The 26,748-nt window shown below is 35.2% G+C and overlaps 4 protein-coding genes and 1 pseudogene across 6 annotated transcripts; 4 read left to right on the forward strand and 1 right to left on the reverse strand.

The window, feature by feature from the left end:
- The first annotated feature begins 1,256 nt into the window (after positions 1 to 1,256).
- LOC110412555 (Regulator of chromosome condensation (RCC1) family with FYVE zinc finger domain-containing protein) lies at positions 1,257 to 12,197 on the forward strand. Of its 2 annotated transcripts, XM_021423114.1 has the most exons (10): positions 1,257 to 1,670; positions 1,833 to 1,888; positions 3,187 to 3,273; positions 4,646 to 4,735; positions 5,678 to 5,758; positions 5,882 to 6,076; positions 6,160 to 8,289; positions 9,243 to 9,389; positions 10,760 to 11,145; positions 11,715 to 12,197. In XM_021423114.1, the coding sequence occupies exons 2-10, from the start codon at positions 1,838 to 1,840 to the stop codon at positions 11,845 to 11,847; spliced, it is 3,300 nt and encodes a 1,099-aa protein (XP_021278789.1). In that variant the 5' UTR covers positions 1,257 to 1,670; positions 1,833 to 1,837; the 3' UTR covers positions 11,848 to 12,197. The 2 variants fall into 2 exon arrangements, with proteins under 2 accessions (XP_021278789.1, XP_021278788.1); XM_021423113.1 differs by having other exon boundaries at positions 1,257 to 1,888.
- A 767-nt stretch (positions 12,198 to 12,964) lies between these two features.
- Positions 12,965 to 16,389, forward strand: EMB2739 (embryo defective 2739). Of its 2 annotated transcripts, none has more exons than XM_021423116.1 (2): positions 12,965 to 15,166; positions 16,035 to 16,389. In XM_021423116.1, the coding sequence occupies exon 1, from the start codon at positions 13,282 to 13,284 to the stop codon at positions 14,662 to 14,664; it is 1,383 nt and encodes a 460-aa protein (XP_021278791.1). In that variant the 5' UTR covers positions 12,965 to 13,281; the 3' UTR covers positions 14,665 to 15,166; positions 16,035 to 16,389. The 2 variants fall into 2 exon arrangements, with proteins under 2 accessions (XP_021278791.1, XP_021278792.1); XM_021423117.1 differs by having other exon boundaries at positions 12,965 to 15,145.
- On the forward strand, positions 14,809 to 17,720 carry LOC110412348 (wall-associated receptor kinase-like 2; annotated as a pseudogene).
- Positions 17,721 to 18,869: 1,149 nt separating this feature from the next.
- On the reverse strand, positions 18,870 to 21,860 carry LOC110412556 (wall-associated receptor kinase-like 2). Its single transcript, XM_021423115.1, has 2 exons — positions 20,937 to 21,860; positions 18,870 to 20,110 (listed from the first exon to the last, which is right to left on the reverse strand). Exons 1-2 carry the CDS (start codon positions 21,778 to 21,780, stop codon positions 18,945 to 18,947), a joined length of 2,010 nt encoding a protein of 669 aa, XP_021278790.1. The 5' UTR covers positions 21,781 to 21,860; the 3' UTR covers positions 18,870 to 18,944.
- A 1,366-nt stretch (positions 21,861 to 23,226) lies between these two features.
- LOC110412516 (Tetratricopeptide repeat (TPR)-like superfamily protein) lies at positions 23,227 to 26,202 on the forward strand. Its single transcript, XM_021423059.1, has one exon. It carries the CDS (start codon positions 23,379 to 23,381, stop codon positions 25,491 to 25,493), a length of 2,115 nt encoding a protein of 704 aa, XP_021278734.1. The 5' UTR covers positions 23,227 to 23,378; the 3' UTR covers positions 25,494 to 26,202.
- Positions 26,203 to 26,748: the final 546 nt, after the last annotated feature.

Raw genomic sequence — 26,748 nt, forward strand, 5'->3', positions numbered from 1 at the left:
TTTTTTGTAATATTAATCTATAAACCATTAAATGTTTTTAGAAGTAATAAACATTTTTTAATGAAATTAAAATTCTTATTTTCAAATTTGATAATCTTATTCATATATATTTTAATAAAAATTATTTGATACAATTAAAACTCTTATATATTTACAAAGTAGATAAATTTTATTAATATTAAGAATAAAACATATTTAAAATAAAAATTTAAAATATAATATTTTTGTCAACGAAAAAGATTTATATATCATATAAGAGTCTATGTAATCTAACATAAAAATATAAAAATTTAATTAAATATAATAAAAAAATAAAAATTTATTTAATTTTTTAAATATTAAGACTTTTATTATTAATAAAAGCTTAAATATATAATTTTTTTACACTTAAAAAAATAAATATATTTTCTTTTCTACTTCTACCAGTCAATACTATGTTTAAAATGAAAGAAAAAGTGCCAAAATAAAAGCACGTTGACTTGACGACACGTGACGGTCTTTTTTTTTTTTTTTTGTTTCTGAAAGGAGACATTGGGTGACTTTGAATTTAAATTAATTAAAAAGTGCAAATTTTTGTGCAAAATAATGTGAGAATTTTAATTATATTACTAATAATTGAAAACTAGTACTGCTATAAAAGAGAAAGGAAAAGGAAATACAAAAAAAATTATTTACTAATTTGGTAATAATTAAATAAAATTTAAAATTAATTAAATCTCCTAACTAATTTAAATCATAATTTTGTGATTGAAAAATGTTTTGGATAAAAAAAAGAGAAAATAAATAATTAACAAAGATACATTTGCCTTTTCATTTAAGATTAATTAGTAATTAATACTATTACCTTTTCCGTAAATGAATGTATTTTTTACCAAATTTAAAAGACTAAAATAATATATTTTTTAAAAAGATAAATATGTTTTCAATCAAATTTCGTAGAGCTTTTGATTTTTCATTTGTTTTTCTTTTTTTTTTATTGACTATTGAGAAAAGCAAAGACCGCAACGGAAAAACTAAACTCGGCCGAGTCAAAGCAATTCAGTCAAGATTTGACTAGGATTTTACCATTTACAGTTTCAGTAACATCATTTCCCTGGCTTTTCTTTTCTTTCTTTTACAACTTTCTCAGCCACCAAACGGAAAAACCCAAAAATTACTGCAAAGCAAAAAAAAGAAGATGGGTGTTTAGCATTATCCCCTCTGTTTTTTTTTCTTTATTCCCTCTTTTCCCTTTTTCTTTTTTTTTCCTCTCTGATTTATTAATTCCCTCCCTTCTCTGTCTCTGTCTCTTCTCTCTCTCTCTCTCTCTCTCTCTCTGCTGTAACTCCTAATCAGATCATAATATTAGCAATTTCCCAACTCTTTCCCATTTTTTTCCTTCACTTTCCTCGCAGATTTTCTCTCTTCCAAATACCTCTCTCCCTTCAATTCCCACCTCATTCTCAAATTGATTCTTTCTTCTCAACTTTTTGCTACTTTCACTAGGTAAAAGCTTTATTTTCTCCATATTTTCTTTAGATTAAGATTATTGAAATTTCCAAAGAGGTGTAAAAAGTGAAGTGAAATTGGGAACTAGTAAACTTTTCGTGATGGTAGAATCCGAATTTTTCGGATATTGGGTGGAATTTGAGACGTTGAAGTTAGGGTTTAGTTCTGGTGAGAAGGAAAAGGTAAAGAGTTATTTGGATGGAAGGGTTTGGTTTTGAAAATGGATGACTTTATGTTAAACATTTCTTAAGTTTTTTTTTTTTTTGGATCCCTTTAATTGTTGGGGATTTAGGGGGTCCTTTTTTTGGTTTAGTAAAGTGTAGTTTCGGTTATGTCAAGAACAGATAGGATGGCTTCCGATCTTAGCAGAACTGGCCCTGTCGAAAGAGACATCGAGCAGGTGATTTTGTTGGGTGATTTTGTTTGTATTTTAATCAGTGAATTTGATTTCTTTCTTTGTTGGATTGAATTTTTTGAGTTTTTTTTTTCTGATTATTGTTATAAGTTGCTGATTTGATGCTTTTTATTTGAGTATAGTTTTTCAGAGTAATTGAGCATTTTAATGATCGTTGAGGGATGTGTATGAGTAAATTAAGCGTAGTTGTTGGAGCAAGTAGGAACAGATAGTGGCATTCTAGTTGTAGCTTGAGTAGGGTGAAGCCCTGTTAGCAACATCTTGATCCCCTTATTTTAATTGTAATTTGCTCTTGTAAAGCTTTTATTAGTATTGGACTCTTGAAGTGTGAGTAAAGAGGTGAACCAGCTAATCTTAGTGTTGCATTGAGTGAATGATCTTAGAATTTGCTATACGAAGTCACCAAGTAGCTAAAAGCACTCTTGTGACAAATGAATGGAAATACCAAGTACCATATGCTAGGAGAGGTGATTGTAGGCATTTTGTCGTGCTATCACTTTACCTGCTGCACCCAAATCTAGACCCGCCAATTCGATTGTGATACTTCTTCCTGGCTGATTACTGTTATCTGTTTCACTGTTCATAAATGATGAAGCTAGGTGTAATAAATACATTGAGCAGCCCCTATGCTTACCTTTTAAATACTTAACCCATATGTATGGCATATATTGTTACATACAGTTGCATTTAAGATATGCTAACAACTCATGACATGGCCTGGTTTTAAACAGGCCTCAATGCTAAGTAATAGATATCTTACCATAGAAAAATAAATGGGTACTGTCATATTTTGTCTGGCACATCTATATCTCCAGACCTTGCCTGATGAGAATCCTTCATTCATCTCTGGATCCTTGGAATGTAAGTTGGAGGTAATCTTTATACGCATGTATGTCTAGTTCAATGTAAGTTGGAAAATAGATTGCTTAGATGCTGAGTGTTAGTGTGGGTGGTGCTTCGGTCAAGTTGGGAGGTAATCTGAATTTGGCCTTGGTCAAATGGGATTGCCCCTGCTCTTGCTGGAATCTTGTCTGTGGTTCTATTTTATGCTTTGTTATTACAGCCTTTTCCTTTTATGAAATCTCTAAAAGTCTTTTTATCAGTCTTTATGTTCTTCTATTATAATAAGTTTTTTTCTGAATAATTTGATTGTGCAGTGAGTATTTTTCCTCTAGTTTATCATTCTGCTACATATAAAGTGATCTTGGAGCTATAATTATGTTTCCCACCTGCAAATGTGCTAAATATGCCTAAGTTAGGTTATTGGATGCTCTTTACAACAGGCCATTACTGCTCTGAAGAAAGGGGCATACTTGCTGAAGTATGGAAGAAGAGGGAAGCCAAAATTTTGTCCCTTCCGCCTTTCAAATGTAAGTGTGCCCCATTTTCCAGTCACTTGCTTGAAGCGTTTAACATGTTTTTTTTAAAGTTTGTATCTGTTCTAGAGCATAATTTTCTTTGTTATCAATCAGCCTTTATTGAAGATGTGAGTAATGTTTTGTACATGATTTTCAAGTGAAGTATAAGCATGAGTGAAGTGGTTTTTAGCCATTGTAGGTAATGAAATATGGAATGACTAGTATTACATAGAGGAAATTCAAGTTTAAAGCTACTGATAATAAGACTATTCATGGTGCAAATTTACAAAGTCCGAACTAATTATATTTGAATAGAAGTGAGCTTAATTCTGCATGGTAACCCTTTAATTTGTCTATAACTATTTGGTGCTATTCCTTTGTCTTTGGCACTCTTGCTCAAATACCTGTACTTTTTTTTTTGCTCAAATACCTGTATTAGATAGAGGGAAATCAGGTTCAAAACTGCTGCGAGGCAGACTATTCTTATTTCTAACTGCCAACTTGGGAAATACAAACTATAAATACTTGAATAGGAATTAATTCTGCATGATAATGCATTACATTTGTTTGTAACTATGTTCTGCTATTCCTATACCTTGATTACTCTTACTTTGGTGAGACCACAGTCCACTTGCCATCACTACAGATCATTTTTACTTGTTCTTGACCTGTTACGTAAAGTAGTGGTTCCTTCCTCCATTGAACATTGGAAAGCCCTTTCGTGTAAGATAATAAAAGAAAGTTGAAACTAGAGATGCAATCACTTCCCTGTATATGTACGCATATGATATTACATATCTTGTCAAAAGAATAAGCACCGTTTGGTTAAAATATTGGTCTACAAATGCCGGAAATTGTCTATTTTGGATTGCAAATGCTTGAGAAGCATGCATTTTTTAAGTTCAAAATTCATATGCTGGAATAATTTTCAAAGAGAAAATTGTAACATGGAGAAAGTGAAATTCTAGTGCTCTATTTCCACCCTTTGATATTTATTCTGAATGAACTAAATGGAGCTTTGAAATAAATCACGTCTAAACTGCTGGGTAATTAAGTATTTTCCATTTGAACAATGTTATTTGTAATGATTAATTATGCTTATGTTTACTTGCTTTCCTCATATTTACATTTTGAGCAATTTGACAAGGAGAAGAACATAATCAATAGATAGAGAGAGCAAAATTCAATTTGCTCTACACCATACTGAAGAATAAAAAAATGAAATTGATTTAACATGTAAGCTGAGTGATTAAAAAGAGTACTTACGGGTGTAAAATAAGTAGAAAAACTTATATTTTGGTTCAGTTTATCCTTCTGCTGCTGATTATTGAATTATTTTTTCCCACTACAAGTCCTAAATGGTTGATTGTTATTCTGCTTTCAGGATGAGTCTGTTTTAATATGGTTCTCAGGGAAAGAGGAGAAACATCTTAAACTAAGTCACGTGTCTAGAATCATATCTGGGCAGCGCACTGTAAGTGGTTTTCTTTAGAGATGGCATATTTTCTGTGCCTACTTTGCCATGATTTGACAATACTTGGAGAGTTGCTTACATGCCCGTAACATGTGATGGAAACACAAAAGAAATGTCTGTTTTGTCTGATATTTTTAATCATTTCCTTATTTCTTCTTTGGCACTACTACATGTAGAAAGTTAATTTTAGTGTTCAATATTTTATGCATCGACAGTTGTTTCCCTGAAGAAACTTGAACCACAATTGTGTAAACTTTATCCAAGCTGACGTGGAATTGACTACAATTGCATATTTTCATGAAATTCACAATCTTCTATGCTGAGGTAAAGTTAAGCAATAGAGTGGCTGAAGTGGGATCCTGGGAGGCAACCATTAGTGTACTTAAGTCAGGTGGCCTTTTTACAGGCTCACCTCAAACATACATGTGTTTACTGAGGAGGTGTTTCTCACTGTACACAAGATTAATCCTTGTTCACCAATTTTGGGTGATGTTACAATTTAGTTGATCAATATAATTTTGTTTTTACTTCAATTTTTTGCTAGCTCATTTCATTACAACTGCACATGGATCACTATAACAGCATTACAATGATGCTTAACTTAAAACTATGATGTGGATGTGCATGTTCTTTGTTCCTTTTCTTCCAATTTTCTGCTTGAGCATTGCAACTCCCATTGATTGTATTGATTCTGCACATGGATCAGCATTAGCAGAATCAGGACAATTCCTAATTTGAAATTGTGGTGCTTTAGTGGGTCATGTGTTTTTATAGATCTTTTCTCTGTGTACTTTTGTCACTGTAGTAGCTTCCGTTTTTTCTTTTGCGGTAGTCTAGTCTCTTACCATTCATGTCTTGCCTTGGTTATGCTGTGATGACTACATTAAAATTTTTTTACTTTTCTGCTAGTACTGATTAAAAATGGCCTATATTTTCTTCCAGCCTATTTTTCAAAGGTATCCTCGGCCTGAGAAAGAGTATCAGTCATTTTCACTTATATATAATGACAGATCACTGGATTTGGTAAGAATATGCCTCTTTGAAACCATGACTTCTTGTTATGAGATTATTGATGTATACCTCCTCTCCTGTGGCATATACAAACAGCTAAATGTTTTTTATTTTCTTAATAAAATTATTTACTAGATCTGCAAGGATAAAGATGAAGCCGAAGTCTGGTTTAGTGGTTTAAAAGCATTAATCTCTCGTAGCCACCAAAGAAAGTGGAGAACAGAATCGAGAAGTGATGGCATTCCTTCTGAAGCAAACAGTCCGAGAACATACACACGAAGAAGTTCACCTTTGAATTCTCCATTTGGTAGTAATGATAGCTTGCAGAAGGTGTGGTTTCTATATTATCTACAGCTCTGCCTTCTAACACTACAACATTGTGAATTTAAGATGCTTTTTCTATTTAAATTCAGGATGGTGATCACCTTCGCCTTCATAGTCCGTATGAAAGTCCTCCAAAGAATGGTCTTGATAAGGCATTTTCAGATGTAATATTATATGCTGTTCCTCCCAAGGGTTTCTTTCCTCCAGATTCTGCTAGTGGTTCAGTTCATTCTTTGTCTTCAGGAGGATCAGATAGTGTACATGGTCACACGAAGACAATGGCAATGGATGCTTTTAGGGTTAGTCTTTCAAGTGCGGTTAGTTCATCAAGCCAAGGGTCTGGTCATGATGATGGTGATGCCTTGGGCGATGTTTTCATTTGGGGTGAAGGCACTGGTGATGGTGTTTTGGGTAGTGGACTTCATAAAGTTGGCAGTTGTGGTAACAAAATGGATTCTTTACTGCCTAAAGCTTTAGAATCTGCAGTTGTACTTGATGTACAGGATATTGCCTGTGGTGGTCGACATGCTGCCTTGGTAACCAAGCAGGGGGAGGTTTTCTCCTGGGGAGAGGAATCTGGAGGCCGGCTTGGCCATGGTGTAGACTCTGACGTTTTGCATCCAAAGCTTATTGATGCCCTTAGTAATACTAACATTGAACGTGTAGCATGTGGTGAGTACCATACTTGTGCCGTCACACTTTCTGGTGATTTGTACACATGGGGTGATGGCACTTATAATTTTGGTCTTCTTGGTCATGGAAATGAGGTGAGTCATTGGGTACCAAAACGAGTGAATGGGCCCTTGGAGGGGATACATGTCTCATCAATCTCTTGTGGCCCCTGGCATACAGCTGTCGTAACTTCTGCAGGTCAATTATTTACCTTTGGAGATGGTACGTTTGGTGTTTTGGGTCATGGAGATCGGAATAGCGTCTCAATACCCAGGGAAGTGGAATCCCTAAAGGGGCTCCGCACTGTGCGAGCAGCTTGTGGAGTGTGGCACACTGCTGCAGTTGTGGAAGTCATGGTTGGAAATTCAAGTTCTAGCAACTGTTCCTCAGGGAAGCTATTTACGTGGGGAGATGGGGATAAAGGTCGACTTGGCCATGGGGATAAGGAAGCAAAACTTGTTCCTACTTGCGTTGCTGCTCTTGTGGAACCAAACTTTTGTCAAGTTGCCTGTGGACACAGTCTGACAGTTGCCCTTACAACGTCAGGGAATGTCTACACTATGGGAAGTCCTGTTTATGGCCAGCTGGGAAATCCACAAGCTGATGGAAAGGTTCCTATCCGTGTTGAAGGAAAGCTTTCCAAGAGTTTTGTTGAGGAGATTTCTTGTGGTGCTTATCATGTTGCAGTTTTGACTTCCAAAACTGAAGTTTATACTTGGGGGAAGGGTGCAAACGGTAGATTGGGTCATGGGGATTCTGATGACAGAAACTCCCCAACTTTGGTAGAAGCTCTGAAAGACAAGCAAGTCAAGAGTATTGCCTGTGGCACTAACTTCACTGCAGCAATCTGTCTCCATAAATGGGTTTCGGGTGTTGATCAGTCCATGTGTTCTGGTTGTCGCCTCCCATTTAATTTCAAAAGAAAACGTCACAATTGTTATAACTGTGGACTGGTCTTTTGTCATGCATGCAGCAGTAAGAAGTGTCTTAAGGCTTCCATGGCTCCAAATCCCAACAAACCTTATCGTGTCTGTGACAATTGTTTTAATAAACTGAGGAAAGCCATTGAAACTGACGCATCATCTCAATCTTCTGTGAGTAGAAGAGGAAGCATAAATCACGGGACTGGTGAATTTGTTGATAAAGATGATAAGTTGGATTCCAGATCTCGTGTACAACTTGCTAGATTTTCATCAATGGAATCTTTGAAGCAAGGGGAAAGCCGATCAAAGAGAAACAAGAAACTAGAATTTAATAGTAGTCGTGTCTCACCGGTTCCGAATGGAGGCTCCCAATGGGGAGCACTTAATATTTCTAAATCTTTTAATCCGGTATTTGGATCATCAAAGAAATTTTTTTCAGCTTCTGTTCCTGGATCAAGAATCGTTTCTCGTGCAACATCACCAATATCAAGACGGCCTAGCCCTCCTCGTTCAACAACACCAACCCCAACTCTTGGAGGCCTCACCTCCCCTAAAATAGTTGTCGACGATGCTAAGAGGACCAATGATAGCCTTAGTCAAGAGGTTGTTAGATTAAGAGCACAGGTATTTTGTCTTTTCCACTTCTCAATATTCTTGTGGAGATTTATTCATTAATTTTTGTAGCTAAGGTACCCTTTGATTGTTGTTCTTGCACCTCGCATTTTCCTATTTAATTTTGCTTCCTAAGAATTGCTAAAATGCAAAAGAAAAAGTTAAAAAGAAAAATCATCATTGATTAGAAATGATCAAATGATTAAAATGTGGCTGCAATTCTAATATAATTATCCTGAATAAAAGTTAAAATAAGATCATAAATTTTGATGTCCAAAAAAGCTTACATTTTTAAGTTTTAGTTCTTAAAGAAAACTTTTTGCTTCTATATTCAGATTCATTTTTTAGTTTTTGCTTCCAAAAGCAAAAAGCAAGTAGCAAAGATACAGCCAAATAATACCTAAGTAAATTGCATTGTCTTACTTTGTTATACATTTCTGTAGTTAAGATGAAGGAAACTTTACCAAAAATTTGAACAAATGGTATTACATGAGTGAACTTTGAGAATGGTCAGATCTTGAGAACTTTTATCTCTTGGTCTTTTCCTTGGTCTGACTGATATGTTTGTTGGGTATTATTGTTAATTCATGATGCGTAGGTAACAATTGAGAATGCATTATAGATTTCTGTTCAAAGTGAGTGCAAAGTATACATCAAAACTGGTGCTTCTGCAGTGCAATGTAATAAATTGTGAGTTCTTTCAAAACAGTGGTCAATATACGGCTTCCTATTTTAAAGCCTAGAGATTTCTGTCAGACAATGTGGTAACAGATGAGGTTAGTGAAGGAGAAAAATCAAAGAAGCTAAAAATGGGCTGGCAAGCTAGATGCTAAGCTTTAATTTCAGTAGGATATTTTACAGTTTAGAAGATAATTCTTGTTTCCTTTTTCCTGCAAGCTTGCTTTACTTGCTTGATAGGTTATTCAGGGTTTGTGCATTATGCCTCACCAATGTTTATCTCTCAGGTGGAGAATCTTACACGTAAAGCACAGCTTCAAGAAGTTGAGTTGGAAAGAACTACCAAACAGCTGAAGGAGGCAATAACAATTGCAGAGGAGGAGACTGCAAAATGCAAAGCAGCAAAGGAAGTCATCAAGTCACTTACCGCCCAAGTAAGATGAATTTATGTTTGTTTGGGGTCCATGGATATCTATTTTAATAAAACTTTAGCCATATAGCTCTGCATAGCAATGTGTATGAGCATCATTACTTTGAGCTATAATTTTTTGTCTTTGTTGTTGTCTTAGCTATTTTAAGTCATTTTTTCCAGTTTTTGTACTCTGGTTGCCTGTTATTTATGTCTGAGTCTCTTTGCTTACCTTTGGGTAATGAACTGAGCATGTGACAAGATCACAAGAATGCTCAAGTTCAATTATACTCCACTTTTGGTGGATTCTTGATGTAGAACTAGTAGGAAAAAGAGATGAATATAGAAATCTAGGGGAAAATCAGAGGCAGGCAGAAGCTATTAGGGAGGAATAGAAGGAATAGGGGGAAAAACAGAACTGAGGGGGCAAAACAGAATAGAGGGAGAGAAAATCCCAAATATATATTCTCAAAAAAAAAAAAAAAGGATTGCAAATATTTATCATCCAAAACCTAATCGAAACTAAAAGCTCTCTTGTGCTTTGATAACAAATTGATGTATAAGGGCAAAGAGAGAGAATATAGAAATCTAGAGGGAAAAATTAGAAACAAGCAGAAGTGATTGTGGAGGAACAGAGGAAATCAGGGTAGAAACAGAAAAACTAGGAGAGAAAAAATCAGAAAGAATCAATAGAGGAAGAAAATCTCCATAATTAATATATCAAAATCTAAAATATTCATCAACCAAAACCTAATTGAAACTAAAATAACATAGGTATTTATAACTACACTAAAAATCCTAGTGAAATGTAAAATACCAAATACAGCCCTAAAACTCTAATACTTGGAAAAGAAGTAAAATACTAATTAATATAAAATAAGCTAAATAATCTAAAATAGCCTAAATATATGTAAAGGTTACAATTAAACCCATAAAATCTTAAATAACGTCTTAGATAACTTAATCTCTCATCTAGCATATTTCCTTCAATCTTTTTTTCTGGTTAAACAGATAGCTGGACTGTTCTGCCCTCATAAATCAATACAAAATTTACTTTCAAAAATTAGTTCTGATAGGATTCCTTCTGGTTCCTCTCTTCACCTCTCATTTGTTTATCTCTAAGAAGTTGAAATCACACAGGTTTTTTACTGGATAGCAGATGGAAGCATAATGCTAAACTACTGCTCATATATATTCTAGATGAATATCTTTTAGTTGCATGTTAAATGCCTTTGCAATAAAAGTACGATACATAATGTTATCAGTGCAATATATTTTTGTTTCTGTCTAATCTCTAGAACTCAACGTATCACTAGAGTCAGTTTAGTTGTTAGTTGCACTTCCAATACTTAATGTCTCTCTACTGATTTAGATGATATATGATATGCTGGACAGTTGAAGGATATGGCTGAAAGACTGCCTGTAGGCGCTGCACGGAACACCAAGTCGCCTTCATTTACTTCATTTGGCTCCAGCCCTGCTTCAAATGATGTCTCTAATGTGTCAATTGACAGAATGAATGGTCAAATAGTGTGCCAAGAACCAGATTCAAATGTATCAAGCAGCCAGTTGCTTTCTAATGGTTCCAACACTGCTAGTAATCGTAGTTTTGGCCATAACAAACAAGGCCATATTGAACCAGCAACTAAAAGTGGAGGCAGAATAAAAGAAGGTGAATCTCGAAATGAGAATGAATGGGTTGAGCAAGATGAACCTGGTGTGTATATAACACTTACGTCGCTACCAGGAGGTGCCAAGGATCTCAAGCGAGTTCGCTTCAGGTATGTTATGCATTTCTCTCTCTGGCAATTCTAAATTGTGTTGACAAGCTATCCCAAATAATGGGGACTTGCGAATGATTTGGTGGAGAGGACATTCCTGTTTGTAGTAAGCAAAATCAAGTAAGATGATAATAATATGGGAATTAAAAATGTTATTAAACAGCTCAAGTTAGGCCGATATCAGGATGGGCTTGGCATTGTCAAAACTTGTGAAAATCAACTGATGCCCAAGTTTGGCTTCGACAAACAGCCAAATGATCATAAGCTTTGAATTGTACTCGTAAATGCATCCCAAAGTGCCAAGCTTGTAACCTGTGTTTTTGCCCTTAGACTAAGTTGTAATCAGACCATAAGCATGGGAACTCAATTAGGTGAAGAAGCATGCTCAGTCTATTTTGAACCCTCCCACGCCATCACATACTTCATGTGCTTGATTTAACCACGTCTGTTTAGACCATCTTTGATTGGTGTAACAGTCCAATATTTTATCTTAATTGACTCTTTAGAGATGAACTTAGTCATGTTTATTGCTGAAGAAAAATTAACCTGTTTTTGAAACTATGATGCAGTCGGAAGCGGTTTAGTGAGAAACAAGCAGAACAATGGTGGGCGGAGAACAGAGCAAGAGTATATGAGCAATACAATGTCCGCATGATTGACAAGTCTAGTGTTGGTGTTGGGAGTGAGGACTTGGCTCATTAACACAGTGAAATAACCATTATGTAAATGTAATAGTCCTTTTAAGATTTCAATCCCAATTATTGGGATCCAATTGATCAATTATATTCGGCTTTCCGTTGTTCGTCAAGAGTTGAGGGAAGCAGAAATGGTATAAGTGAGATAACTAGAGAGGTTTGATTGGGTTTTCTTTTATTTTGGCCCCTTTGATATTTTTCCCACTTGATTTTACTTCAATTTTTTCCCTATATGTACCTTGTGTGGGGGGATTGAGGGTGACAAATGTAAATTCTTAGTAGGTTGCTGGCTCTTGTTGAAAGCAGCAATCATGTAAATTCATAAGCAAATGAAATCCGCAGGAAAGAAGTTTTCCATTTTTCTTTTGATTTTTATATTTTCAGTTCATTTCTTTGTCAATCAGGGCTTGTTTTTGTGAAAGCACTTAGGTGTATGCACCAGTCTGATGAGACACTGATGTGGGGGAGTGCATACTTAAGACCGCCTGGAGAGAGAATGAGGCTTAACCAAAGTCTCAGAATACTTTTGACCATATTACCAAAAAAAAAAAAAAACTCATCTAAGTCTAATTCTCTCTACTTGTAATTCTCCTTGAAGCCTAGCAAGAAACAAGACTTCTTCATTGCATGCCGATTTCCACCTGAATTAAGAAGGCAAAGCATACATCCAACTATGCTGTTTATGATGTTATGGCGAATTTGCATGCATGGCATTGGCAGCTGATCTCCATAAGGTGCCAACTGCATTGAAATGAATGTAATCGACGATGCTGTTCTCTAGTAGTTATGCTGTATCATCTGCTATAAATCCCCAGTTATACTTGTCCCAATCCGCCATTATCATACAATTCTTCCAAGCTTTGACTATAATAGTTCTATAGTCTATGAATTTCTAGGTAACCAACAAAGAATGTATTGAATCAGAAGTTGAGAACTCTGAAATAATAGAATAATACTACACAAGGGTAACAAGACAAGACTAGTTGCCTCAAAAGCTGACCGTATAGATAATTCTTTTTCTTCATTTCCTACGTATGATAAATGTCAGAACTTGAACAAAATAACATAAAAAATATGTAGGGAAACAAAAGAAGGTGATCAGAACTAACCTGTTGTAGCTAAAAAAGAGCTAGCAACTGACAGTTGTGAGACCTCTCCTTTCGCTGGTCTTCAACATTTTTATTTTACCCACATTAAACGGCGACGTCTGCTTAACCTACTTCTTCCTCCCTCTGTCAAACGTCTCCCCCCCTGCTTCCTCACTCACACTCACCTTTTGTTTTCCCCAAAGGAAAGCAGAAATCATTTTATTGATAAATTCTGCCAAAATTTCCTCAAACTTCATTTTCCTTGTGTAGTTTTAAGCAGCGGTTTAAGCCCACTTCTAAATTTAACAAAGTGCCCCAGTAACAGTCCCATAAGGTAATGAAAACCACTCTTTATGGCTTCGAAACTCATTCGAATCGCATCCTACCAAGCGGAAAACCAGCAAGAACTATCTCTAAGGCAAGCTTTTGATCTTCTCGAATCAAAACTAAGACCCCCATTTCCGCTAATAATCCCAAGCCCCCAAGAATACACTCAACTTAATCAAGCTATACTTTATGGTGTTTTAGTCGAACCCCATTTCGCCAAAATCCATATTAAGCACTTGCATGCTATTGTTGTTGATGGGTATAAGCTGTTTTTAAATTTACTAGACGGACTTGTTAATGAATTGTATGGAAAGTTTGTTGATTCAGTTAAAGATCAGTTAATTTGGGTTACAAGAGAAATGATTGACGTTTCCGCGGTAGGCATTGATGGCTTGTTAGTGTCTTTGTTGAGGCAAATTGTTGGTGGTGATTTTAGTGGTGGGAATCTTTGGTTATGTTTCGAGTTAGTGGGTGTGTTTTTAAGTAAATGGGATTGTTTGTTAGAAGAAGAGCCTTTAGTTTTGACTAGTGCATTGTATACATTTCTTCGTTTATTATCGGATCATTGTAGGCTATTGAGGAATCCGGAATTAGGGGTATTGAGGCAATTGGAGATTGAGTTTTGTGTCAAAATGTTAAGGGAGCAGTTTCACCTTTGTTTGAAGATAGGGAGGGATCTTGTTCGATTATTACAAGATTTAGTTCATGTACCCGAATTTAGAACTATATGGAAGGATTTGGTTTTGAATCCAAGTGAGTTTAGAACTGCTGGGTTCTCGGATATCTCAGAGCTGTATTGCACAAGAACTTCCGGTCGGTATTTCTTACTACGGATTACTCCTGAAATGGAAACACACTTGCGGTTTTTACTCACGCATGTGATGCTAGGGAGCCAGAAACGATACCAGACATGGTTTGCAAAGAAATTTCTTTTAGGGCCAGAGAGAGAGAGTCTTGTTGTTGATATTGTCCGGTTTATATGTTGTGCACACCACCCGTCTAATGAAATTATTCAGTCAAACATTATTCCCAGATGGGCTGTTATTGGTTGGCTACTAAAATGTTGTAGGAAGAACTATATTGAAGCTAATGGGAAGCTGGCACTGTTTTATGATTGGCTCTTTTTCAATGAAAAAGTGGACAATATTATGAATATTGAGCCTGCAATGCTATTGATGGTATGCTCCTTGCCTAATTATATTGACTTCACTCACTCCCTTCTTGAGTTTTTGCTTCTTCTTGTGGATAACTATGATTTGGACCACAAAGATATTTTAATTAGGGGTGTATCATCAGCATTTCATACAGTTGTTCAGAAAGGAGTGGTACATTCATTGGATGTTCTCACCCGTTGTGATGCACTTTCTCCTTCCATTAGACAAAGGCTTCAGAAGCTCTTGCTTCAATAAACTGAGGGAAGCAATTCAAACTGATGCCTCATCTCAATCTTCTGTGAGTAGAAGAGGAAGCATGAATCATGGGACTATTGAATTTGTTGAGAAGGATAACAAGTTGGATTCCAGCTCTCATCTCAACGTGCTAGATTTTCATCAATGGAATCGTTGAAGCAAGGGGAAAGCCAATCAAAGAGAAACAAGAAGCTAGAATTTAGTAGTAGTTGTGTCTCATCACTTCCAAATGAAGGCTCCCAATGGGGAGAACTTGTTATTTCTAAATCTTTTAATCTGGTATATGGATCATCCAAGAAATTTTTCTCAGCTTCTGTTCCTGGATCAAGAATCGTTTCTCGTGCAACATCACTAATATCAAGAGTCAAGACGGCCTAGCCCTCCTCGTTCAACAACACTCACCCCAACCCGTGGAGGCCTCACCTCCACTGAAATAGTTATGGGTGATGCTAAGAGGACCAATGATAGCCTTACTCAAGAGGTTGTCAGATTGAGACCATAAGTACTTTGTCTTTCTTTCTTCTCAATACTCTTGTGGAATTTTTTTATTTATTTTTCACTGAGGTTCCCATTGATTGTTTTTCTTGCACCTTGCATTCTCCTATTTAATTTTTAGCTTACGAAGAATTGCCAAAATGTAAAAGCAAAATCATAATTGGTTAAAAATGAACAAATGATTAAAATGCAGCTGCAATTTTAACATAAATATTCTGATAAAAGTAAGAATAAGATCATAAATTTTGTTTTCCAAAAGAGTTTACTTTTCTAATTTTTAAATCTTCAAGAAAATTTTTTGCTTTTATATTCAAACACATTTTTCTTTTGTTTCCAAAGCAACAAGCAAGTAGTGAAAATTCAGCCAAATAATTCCTAAACAAATTGTGTTGTCTTATATCATTTTACAAAAACTGAATACATACTATTTTGTGAGTGAACTTTGAGAGTGATCAGATCTTGAGAACATGTTACTCTTGGTCTGACTGATAGGTTTATTGGATATTATAGTTAATCCATGATGCCTAGATAACAAATGGGCATGCATTATAAATTTCTGTCCCAAGTAAGTGCATGAATGCATAAAAATTGGTGCTTCTGCAATGCAATGTAATAAATTTGAGTTCGTTCAAAACAATTGTCAAGATACGGTTTCTTCCTCAGGCAATACAATATGTTAACGGATGAGGTTAGTGAAGGAGAAAAATCAATGAGCTAAATATGGGCTGGCAAGCTAGATCCTAAGCTTTAATTTGAGCAGAATATTTTACAGTTTAGAAGATAATTCTTGTTTACCTTTTCCAGCAAGCTTGTTGAACTTGCTTGATAGGATATTCAGTGTTTTGCATTATGCCTCACCAATTGTTATCTCTCAGGTGGAGAATCTTAGATGTAAAGCACGGCTTCAAGGAGTTGAGCAGGAAAGGACAACCAAACAGCTGAAGGAGGCGATAGCAATTGCAGAGGTGGAGACTGCAAAACGCAAAGCAAGTCATCAAGACACTACTGCCCAAGTAAGATGGATTTATGTTTGTTGTGGTCCATCGATATCTATTTTAATAAAATGTTTGCCCTATATCTCTGCATTGCAATGTGTATGAGTAATCATTGTTTGAACAATAATTTTTTGTCCTCTCTTGTTGTCTTTGCTATATTAAGTTATTTCCCCCAGTTTTGGCACTCTGGTTACCTTTATTTATGTCTGAAGCTCTTTTCTTTCCTTCAATTAACAAATTGAGGAAGTGACAAGATCAGAAGAATGCTCTAAGTTCAATTATCCTCCACTTTTGGTCGATTCTTTTTCCTTCTTTTCTGGTTAAACAGATAGCTGGCCTGTTCTGCCTCTATAAATCGATACAAAATTGGGCTTCTTAATTAACCATAAGAAGCATAAGGCCTATTATTTCTTTGTTTTCTTTTCTCTTTGATTATTTTAGGTTTTCGAATTTGCGGGGGATTTCTTTGTTTACAACTTTTTGGTTACAACATGTATTTACGTCTGCAAAAAAGAAAAGAAGCAATTTGTTGAGAGAAATTCTTTAAGCAGAGAATGGAGGCTTGTTGTTAAACCAAGGATTATCATCTTTTGGAGGAGGAGAAAAATAAAATTATATGATGCCGAGGAATTGCAAAAAGCAATGGACAACTTGAACTGAGTAGGATTCTAGGATAGGGAGGCTTTGGGACAATTTACAAGGCAATGTTAGATGATGGTAGGATAGTTGCTATTAAGAGGTCTAAACCAATAGACAAATCCCAGATCCAACAGTTCAAAAACGAAGTTGTTATTTTTTCTCAAATCAATTATAGAAACATAGTGAACTCACTAGGTTGTTGTTCAGAGGCTGAATTTCCTTTTACTAGTGTACCAGTTCATACCAAAGGGTACCCTTTTTCACCAGACTTACAAGCAAGATAATGAAACCTCGCTTTTGTTGCTGAAGCAGTAGCCTAAATGCATTCAGCAGCCCCTATTGCCATCTTTCATTGTGTCACTAAATCTTCCACATTCTCCTAGACGACAAAATAGAGTGTCAAGGTTTCTGATTTCGGTCTGCAAAATCAATTTCTGATGGTAAAACTTGACCACACTGGTGCAAGGAATATTTGGATATTTGAATCAAGAGTACTTTGGATCAAGTCAATTCATGGAGAAAAGCGACGTTTATAGCTTTGGGGTTTTACTTATTGAGCTTTTAGCAGGGTAGAAGCCAGTCTCTTTAACCCGTGCCGAAGAAGAAAGAAGCCTTGTTGCATACATCATTTAGGCCACAAAAGGGAACAAGTTACTTCAGAGTTTAGATATCCAAGTTGCGAATGAAGCTACCTAAGAGGATATATATGCTGTTGCTTATCTTGCGATTAGATGCTTGAGATTGAAAAGCAAGAAAAGGCCTACAATGAAGGAGGTGGCAACAGAGCTTGAAGGGTTGAGAAAGCCACATGGATGCCTAGAAATCCTTGACCAGATCCAGTTAATAAGTGATGAAATATTAGTCCATAGCGGTGTTGAAGTTGGAGAAGAATCTATCTTCATGAATTCAGATTCTGTTTACGTGTAAATTATATGCCTGATGGATTAAGTTAAGAGTAAGACAATAAGTTACTTCTGTGATCATGAGAAGAGTTGAAACAGTGACTTTGACTTAATTATGCAGACATTGATTGTATTTTTATTTCTGTCCAAAAGAGTCAAAATGAAGGAGGAAGTTGATTTTGGAGAAAACAAATGTTGAAACAAAAAAAAAAAGCCAAAAACAAAAGGGAAGAAAGCTGACTTGGTCTAAACTATTGCAACCCAAACCATATTATCTTTCTTCATTACCAATTTAAGAAAATAGAGGTCACATCTAACGACAGAGTTACCCTTTGATCTAGCATAAGTTAATATCTTATTTCTCATTAGTTTCATTGTGTTGATTTTCAACACTTATGCCTTAAGCCGCTAAATCAAAATAATGAAAGCAACCTGGGAGGAGCTGATCTTTAAGATTCTGGATGATAATTTCTTTGTTGCAATTTTGCAAAAGGGACAAAATATATGTCTAAAATAGCAATTGAAGCCATGATTTAATTCTCAACTTAAGTTTAACGAACCTTTTGAACCTGCTAGAATGGCATATCATAGATATCTGATTTTGATTATTAATTTATTGTTTTTTTAAAAATGTAAGTGTAATGTTATAGAGAGAGTAATGAGAACAAAAAGAACAAATTATATCACATGAATAGTAGTGAAAGTAACTCAAAATAAGTGGTAGGATTTTGATATTAATTTCATTTTAAAATGTTGTGGAAAGCTTAATTTGGTAGTTTAGATATAGAGATAACTAAGAGATTCTCTTAATATTTTCTTGAAGTACAAATACTTTTCTCTTTATCTTTTATCTTCTTCCTTTTTATTCAAGAACAAATCAAATTATACCATTATTGATCATGCTTCAAAATGCTCACTACTTTAATGACTACGTAATGAGATTTTAGTAAGTGTCACTATATTAAAACTCTTTTTAGTAACTGCTATTCATTATATACAACAAAATTTTTTCTCAATATTATTACTAATTATATGTATTAAAATCTATTTTTGAGTGACTGTTTCTTTTTGCTATATATATAGTTTTGACAATTCACTTTGTAAGATAAAAAATTCTTTTTCAAATTTTCTTCTACTTAACCTTTCCTACCTTATTCTCAAACATAAAGAGAAATTCTAAGAATAAACATACTTTCCCCATATAAGTACATCATCAAAGTTCATGCATTTCGCGCACATAACAACATAGTCATTCCATGTCAACAGAATCCAAATCAAGAGAGAAGATCGATTCTTCTTCAACTTCGATAACAGTATGCTCTGATATTTCATCACTTATTAATTGGGCTTGTTCATGGATATCTAGGCATCTATGTGAGTGTCTCAATCCTTCAAGCACCATTGACACCTCCTTCATTGTAGGCCTCTTCTTGCTATTCAATCTCAAGCATCTAATTGCAAGGTATGCAACAGCATAAATATCCTCTTTGGTAGCTTCTTTAGCGATTCGGTCGTCTAAAATCTGTAGCAACTTGTTCTCTTTTGTCGATGCAATGAAGTATGCAACGAGGTTTCTTTCTTCCTCAGCTCGGGCAAAAGAGACTGGTTTCTCCCCTGTTAAGAGCTCAATAAGCACAACCCCAAAGCTATAAACATCACTTTTTTCTGTGAATTGGCTTGACTGAAAGTATTCTGGATCCAAATATCCAAATGTTCCTTGTACAAGTGTGGTTAAGTGAGTTTTATCATCAGGAATTGATTTTGAAGTACCGAAATCGGACACTTTGGCATTGTATTTATCGTCTAGGAGGATGTTGGAAGATTTAATATCACGATGAAAGATGGGAATCGAAGCTGCAGAATGCATGTAGGCTACTGCTTCAGCGACTTCACAGGCAATTCTCAAACGATTTTCCCAAGAAAGTGAGGACTCATTATCTTGTTCATGAATATGGTGAAAAAGGGTACCATTTGGTATGAACTCGTACACTAGAATAGGAAACTCAGTCTCTAAACAACAACCCAGTAATTTGACGATGTTCCGATGATTGATTTGGGAAAGAATGACAACTTCATTTATAAACTGCTGGATTTGGGACTTATCTATTGCTTTAGACCTTTTAATAGCAACAATTCTACCATCATATAACATTCCTTTGTAAACCGTCCCAAAGCCTCCCTGTCCCAAAATCCTACTCTGGTTGAAGTTGTCCGTCGCTTTCTGTAGCTCCTCGGCAGCAAATATTTTTGAATTTTCTCCACTCCCGAAACACGACAGTCCTTGATTTAACAACAAGCCCCCGTTCTGCTTAAAGAATTTCTCTCTATGGATTCGGTCCTTTCTTTTTCGTAGTCGTAAATACATGTTGTAACCAGTAACTGCTAAACAAAGAAACCCCATACCAATACCGACACCTGAAGTGAAGCAAGGAAGAGAGAAAAAAAAAACCTCTTAATTATGCCTATTATGGTTGGATAATTTAATTAAAAAGTTCTTGTGGCTAATTAATTCAATATTGTTGTACTCATTTAACTAAATTAGCACACGAGTATATATATTTCCTAATACATACAATGCTATGAATTTTAGATTGAAGCATTATTTGTTTATTTTTATGGCCAAGATGAACATTGTTTAGTATTTTAAAAACTAGTAGAATTCTAGATTATTTATATAGTTAAATTTGATTAGAATTTTCCTAGTTAAAGCAAATAAATAAATGATTAATTAAATAACTAACTTAAAAATTAGAATTTTAAAATACCATTTAATGGTGTATGCTAACGTGCAAAGAGAGAAATTCAATTTTTAATTATTTAAAAAAATTCAAATTCTGATAGTAGCTTGTGAAAAATCCTTATGTCAAAAATACTTTTCGTTACAACTCCAATCCAATCAAAACGGGCTTTAGAGCAGATTATAATATAAAAAAAATTTTAAACGATCTTATCAGTTGTAATGATTTTTACATGAAATATTTTTTAATTAAAAATTATGATAAATTCTATTCAATATTCAAATACATGTTATCGATGGACTTAAACATTCGATTCAAAATTTTCTTTCAATAAAAAAATAGTATATATATATATCATTAATTAAATTTTTTTTTTTGAATATTCATAAATGAATTTATTTTAATTAAAATTTTATGAAAGTTACGGATTAATGTAATTTAAAAATATATGAACTTTATAAAAAAGACTGTCTAAACTTTGGCCATGGTAGAAAAAGACTGACCTAAAATGGTTGCCAATTTAAGTGAGAAACTCTCTTGCCTCTTATCCTGCGCTGCGCAGTTATGGCCATCTTCCAACTCATATGCATATCGGCCGTTTGGACAGCTACAGAGCAAACTTCCAGGATTTTTACTGCAGCTTTCACTTCTCATTGGAATCAACAAAGGCGTAAAAGGGAAGATGGGATCTTCCGCTGTTACATTGTTTGCAGCAACTATGCTTTGTACATCAGCCCCGAATAAATTCCCAATAGAGGCTAGAGAATCTCCCCATGTCACAAGGTAAGTCAGCAAAAAAGCCACGCCATCATCTGTCTGGATTTGGCTAGGACAAGCACATCGCAGTGGAACCGTTAGCTGTTCACCCACCATAAGATTCTCACCATCGTAATAATTTTGACCATCCAGAGCCTGGCAAGTGGTCAGGCCTTGGTAAGTATTATTGGCTATGTTGAAATACGTATCCCCTGGACGGATAGTGTAAGGGGCGATGTGCTGGAACAAACTGCCCCAACAAGAACAAGTGATCGGGACTATAACAATCTTGTCAGGAGAAAACTTGTGGGTGACAGAGACGTTGTTGATGGAGGCAATGAAGGAGGCGTTGGAGCCGAGCAAGGAGGCAATGCTTTCAGGAGAGTCATAAGGAGGCTGGGGACGGAAGGTGAGAAAGGAGGCGCAGGACCTCTGAATCCTGTTACAAAAGTAGCCTTTGGATATGGAAACAGCTCTATTGCAGAGGAGCTGTGCATTATCTATGTACTCTTGTTGGGCATGCGAGGGATGATGAAACTGTGACAGAAGCATAAGCGTATAGAGAAAGTGGGATAATGAAGAAAGCCCCATGGAATTGGGATGTAATGCATGCTAAACTTGTATGCTAGGCTTGCTTCGTTCTTTAATTATTATATCTTCTATATCTATCAAACCAATCCATGCTCGATGCCAGTCAGACTGGTATTTTCCGCATGCGACTAACGTACAGTTTATTGTCAAACTAATATGGCGACGTTCAGTGCATTCCTAACTACTCCTTGAATAAAGTCGAGAAAGAAAACTATAAGTCAAAAAGTCATCATGCTGTGTGGTCAAGCTCGTAGAAAAAGGGCTCACGTAAAACTCATTTTTACCATTTCTGATGCGAACATATATATATATATATATAAACGTTTTAATGCTTGTTATAATAGGTCTCAACGAGGTTTAGTTCAGCAAAAATGAAAGAAGAAAAGGGATAATGATGACTTGCCACTTTACACAAAGTCAATTAATCAAAGCAACAATGAATCACAATTGCTTGGCATTTTATGAATGAAGTATGAAAGTTTGATGGGTATCAACCTTTTATTTTGGTCAATCACGTATCAACCTCTCATAAATTGACCAAAAACACAGAAAGCTGGATACGTGTACTGCATCTATGATACACCATTTTAAAAGTATAAAATATCAATATTATCTCTGCACCCTCTCAAGTTAATATTAAATTAGTGACAAAGTTAAGATTTTAAATTTAAAGAAATAAAAATAAAAAATTTAATATTTAAAGGTAAAATTTCAAAAATTATTAAAAACTAAAAATAAATTTATAAATATTTAAAATAAAATAAAAAATATTATAAACTTCTAAAACTTTGAGTGACCATGCCCTACTAGCCTCCCCTCCCTCCTTTGGTGTTAGTGGTCAATTAATGGCCAAAAGTAAGGAGATCCAGGGAGGGACGGGAAGGAGAAGAGAGAAGGAAATGGAAAGGAAAAAAAATTGTTAAAAAAAAATAATCTATTTTTATCTTTCAAAGAATAAAAATTTATTTTTTAAAATTACATATTCTCTATTTTATTTTATTTTATTTTTCAAATTTTAGTTTTTATTTTAATAAATTAAAAATTTTCATGAATGAAGTTATACCGCATGTCATGGATGAAAATTGACATGATATTTATTTGGTCATGTGGTGCATTTTGATTGACTTGTTGAAACATCATCGAATTTTTTTAACAAAATTAATCTTTAAAACATATAGATAGATAAAATAAAAATTCAAGTACAACATCAGGCTTTTTTTATTTTTAATAGGTATAAAATTAGACATTTTCCTCAATTATAGGAAGTAAATGTGATATTATGACTCTGACACTTAAGCGAAAATCATTATTTTTGTCATTGATTCTTTCAAATTAATTATGTTTAAGAAAAAAAATTTTGGAGCTTCTCAAATTGAGAAAATACCAAGATCAATGGCAATTTCATTTGCTTCCCACTTTTGCTCCCCTCCAAAATTGCCGCTGGTGTTGGCTTGCCTCTTTGTTACGTGCATTTTCTCTTTTTTAATTTTAAAGATCGATTAGAATATCTTGCTGTGTCTCCCTCTTCCGCGGAAACACAACAGCTTAGATAAACAGTCTTATCTTATTTTCAATGATTAATCCAGGCACCCTTTTCAATGGACACCGCAAAACTGTTGTCCCGTTTGAAAACCTGCATTAGTTCTAAGTCATTGCTAAAGGGTAAGCTCCTTCACCAGAAAATAATCACTTTCGGCTTCCAGAACAACATCGCCTTTTGCAAAAGCCTCATCAGCTTTTACTTCTCCTGCCATTTACATGACTCCGCATTCCGTGTTTTTAAGACCATTGACAACCCATTAGACATTTCTTTGTGGAATGGCCTCATGGCTGCTTACACTAAGAGCTTCATGTTCGTTGAAGCTCTTGATCTCTTCGAGAGGTTATGGGAATATCCTTTTTTAAAGCCTAACAGTTTCACCTATCCAAGTGTGCTAAAGGCTTGTGGTGGGTTGGGAAGTGTTGATTATGGGAAAATGATCCATACCCATTTGATAAAAGCTGGATTTTTATATGATGTTGTTGTTGCAAGCTCTCTTGTAAGCATGTATGCAAATTGCAATATGTTTGAACAGGCTACGCTCGCGTTTGATGAAATGCCTGAGAGAGACGTTGCCTGCTGGAACACTGTTATATCCTGTTATTATCAAGATGGGAAAGCTAAAAAAGCATTGGAATTATTTGGGAAGATGAGGGGTGCTGGGTTTGCGCCTAATTCAGTGACACTAACAGTTATTTTCTCATCTTGTGCAAGGCTTATGGACCTGGAAAGAGGGAGGGCGATTCATGGAGAATTGGTCAAACACGGGCATGTGTTGGATGGTTTTCTTGGCTCTTCTCTTGTTGACATGTATGGGAAATGTGGTTGTATTGAGATGGCTAGGGAGGTTTTCGAGCAAATTCCAGAAAAGGGTGTGGTTTCTTGGAATTCCATGATTGCAGGTTACGGTTCAGTAGGTAATAGCCAATCATGCATGGAACTCTTTAAGAGGATGAATATGGAAGGGATTAAACCCTCTCTGACTACTTTAAGTAGCATATTGATGGCTTGTTCAAAATCAGCCCAACTTCAGTATGGAAAATTTATACATGCTTATATGATAAGAAATATGGTAGAAGCTGATATTTTTGTTAACAACTCCCTTATTGATCTATACTTCAAATGTGGAAATGTTAATTCAGCTGACAATATCTTTAAGATGATGCTAAAAACAGATGTAGTCTCTTGGAATATTATGATCTCCGGGTATGTCTCTATTGGCAATTTTTTTGACGCTCTTGGCATCTATGAAAACATGATAAAAGCTGGTGTAAATCCAGATGCAGTAACATTTACTAGTGTCTTAACAGCTTGTTCACAATTGGCAGCCTTAGAAAAAGGAAAGGAGATTCATAATTCTATAACTGAGAGTAAATTGGAAAGAAATGAAGTAGTCATGGGGGCTCTCCTAGACATGTATGCAAAATGTGGTGCTGTAGATGAAGCCTATAAAATTTTCTGTGAGTTACCAGAGAGGGATCTCGTGTCTTGGACTTCTATGATCACTGCTTATGGATCTCATGGTCAAGTTCTAGATGCTTTGGAACTTTTTGGTGAAATGCAGCAATCTAACACAAAACCAGATGGAGTTACTTTTCTTGCAGTTTTATCTGCTTGTAGCCATGGAGGATTGGTTGATGAAGGTTGCTATTATTTCAATCAACTGACCAATGAACATAGTATTAAGCCTCAAATTGAACACTATTCATGCTTGATTGATCTTCTTGGACGTGCTGGAAGATTACATGAAGCTTATGAGTTTGTCCAAAGTAGCCCGGAGACTAGAGAGGATGTTGGGTTGCTAAGCACACTATTTTCTGCATGCCATTTGCACAAATGTTTAGAGCTGGGGGAGAAAATTGCAGAATTGCTTATTGAGAAAGATCCTGATGATTCATCAACCTATGTTATTTTGTCAAATATGTATGCTTCTGCCAAGAAGTGGAACAAGGTACGCAAAGTGAGATTGAAGATGAGAGAACTAGGACTGAGAAAGAACCCTGGTTGTAGCTGGATTGAGGTTGACCAGAGGATCCAACCTTTCTTTGTAGAAGATAATTCACACCCACAAGCAAAGATCATATATGATTGTCTATCAAGTCTTAACAGTTACATGGAGAAGGATAATGTGACGGCCGCTTTCGAATCAAGCACTGACCAAGTTGTTTTATAAAACTGAAAATTGAACAAAAAATCAAGCATTGCAAGCAACTTAATGTTTGCAAGTGACTAGTATCATGAGGAGTTTTTCTGTTTTGAGTCCAAAAGGACGCTCTGGGAACACTTGGCATCTACTGATGTTATTGAGTTGTTCAATGAGGTAAAAGGTGAGCACTGTCAAGCAACTAGAGATTTGAGAAGCTGTGGATGTTATGTACAGCATGCATCAAAACTCACCTGAACATGCCTCCTTATGTACAGAGTGGATTCGATGGTGTGATCTTTCCTCTACAATGGGCCAAAGAGGCCCGTTGCCATAGCCGTTAATCAGTTTAGATATCTGTGTTTCATTGTGGCCCCAGGATGTGTTTGAGGAAAAGAAATGTCTTATATCCAAATGAAGACAATCGTGGTGGCTTTAATTCGATGCGTGAGTTTGAGACCATAGCCGTTGATGGTGGTGCAAGTGCAGAGAAGATGATGGACCCTCCTTACACCTTATCACTTCTTTTGAAAATGAGAGGTTTGGCTGAAGAAAAGCAAGGATTGGCAAATGATTTTGAAGGAAACTAGTCTTATCGAACTCGTTAAATTGCATAGATGGCACCGTATTAGCCTATATATTATTTTGACTTCATCAAATTTTACATTAATATTAATGATAACAAAACCTTATAAGCGAAATTAATGGTATAATTTTCAGTTAAACCTAAGTGATAAGGATGAGCTGAAGTGCGATGAAGCATTTGAGATTATATAGTGCCTTCAAATGCAACCAATAAATTTATAAGTTATTGGAAATCTGTATGTATGGATAATGAGTCATTTTGGGATTGGGTTTGATGTATCCAAGTGAATCAATTATTAACTTTGATTGAAGATTGTGAAGAGCTTGGCTGCAGAGTCGATGGCTAAAGGAAGAAGACAAGCACGTGCCTCTCATGTGCTTACTTGAGTGAGGATACTTGTGGAGCGTGCAAGGATCCATTTGTCATGCAGTAAAATATTTTTTGAAAAACGTTTTCAGTACTTATATTTGTTTGATAAATAAAAAATTAATTTCAGATATAAAACATTTCACAAGTTAATAAAGTTAATCACGAAAAATATCTTACGTCTTTGAAAAATATAAGATACTTTTCAGAAAATTATTTAAATTTTATTAATAATTATAATAAAAAAATATTTCAATGATCATCATTAATAAATACATATTATAGGTTTTAAATATCTTACACAATTGATAAATATTTATATTTTTATAATTA

This window comes from Theobroma umbraticum, unplaced genomic scaffold (genome assembly GCF_002168275.2).
Source record: "Theobroma umbraticum cultivar Fairchild unplaced genomic scaffold, ASM216827v3 scaffold_95.0, whole genome shotgun sequence".
Taxonomy (NCBI): domain Eukaryota; kingdom Viridiplantae; phylum Streptophyta; class Magnoliopsida; order Malvales; family Malvaceae; genus Theobroma; species Theobroma umbraticum.

What these genes read in the sequence shown, in the direction of transcription:
- LOC110412516 (XM_021423059.1), top strand. Translation starts at nt 23,379, where the DNA reads ATGGACACCGCAAAACTGTTGTCCCGTTTGAAAACCTGCATTAGTTCT.
- LOC110412555 (XM_021423113.1), top strand. Translation starts at nt 1,820, where the DNA reads ATGTCAAGAACAGATAGGATGGCTTCCGATCTTAGCAGAACTGGCCCT. An exon ending in TCATATCTGGGCAGCGCACT is followed by an intron (nt 4,736 to 5,677) that starts GTAAGTGGTTTT and finishes ATTTTCTTCCAG; the next exon opens with CCTATTTTTCAAAGGTATCC. An exon ending in CTCAAGCGAGTTCGCTTCAG is followed by an intron (nt 11,146 to 11,714) that starts GTATGTTATGCA and finishes ACTATGATGCAG; the next exon opens with TCGGAAGCGGTTTAGTGAGA.
- EMB2739 (XM_021423116.1), top strand. Translation starts at nt 13,282, where the DNA reads ATGGCTTCGAAACTCATTCGAATCGCATCCTACCAAGCGGAAAACCAG.
- LOC110412556 (XM_021423115.1), bottom strand. Translation starts at nt 21,780, where the DNA reads ATGGGGCTTTCTTCATTATCCCACTTTCTCTATACGCTTATGCTTCTG. An exon ending in TAAATTGGCAACCATTTTAG is followed by an intron (nt 20,111 to 20,936) that starts GTCAGTCTTTTT and finishes GCTTCACTTCAG; the next exon opens with GTGTCGGTATTGGTATGGGG.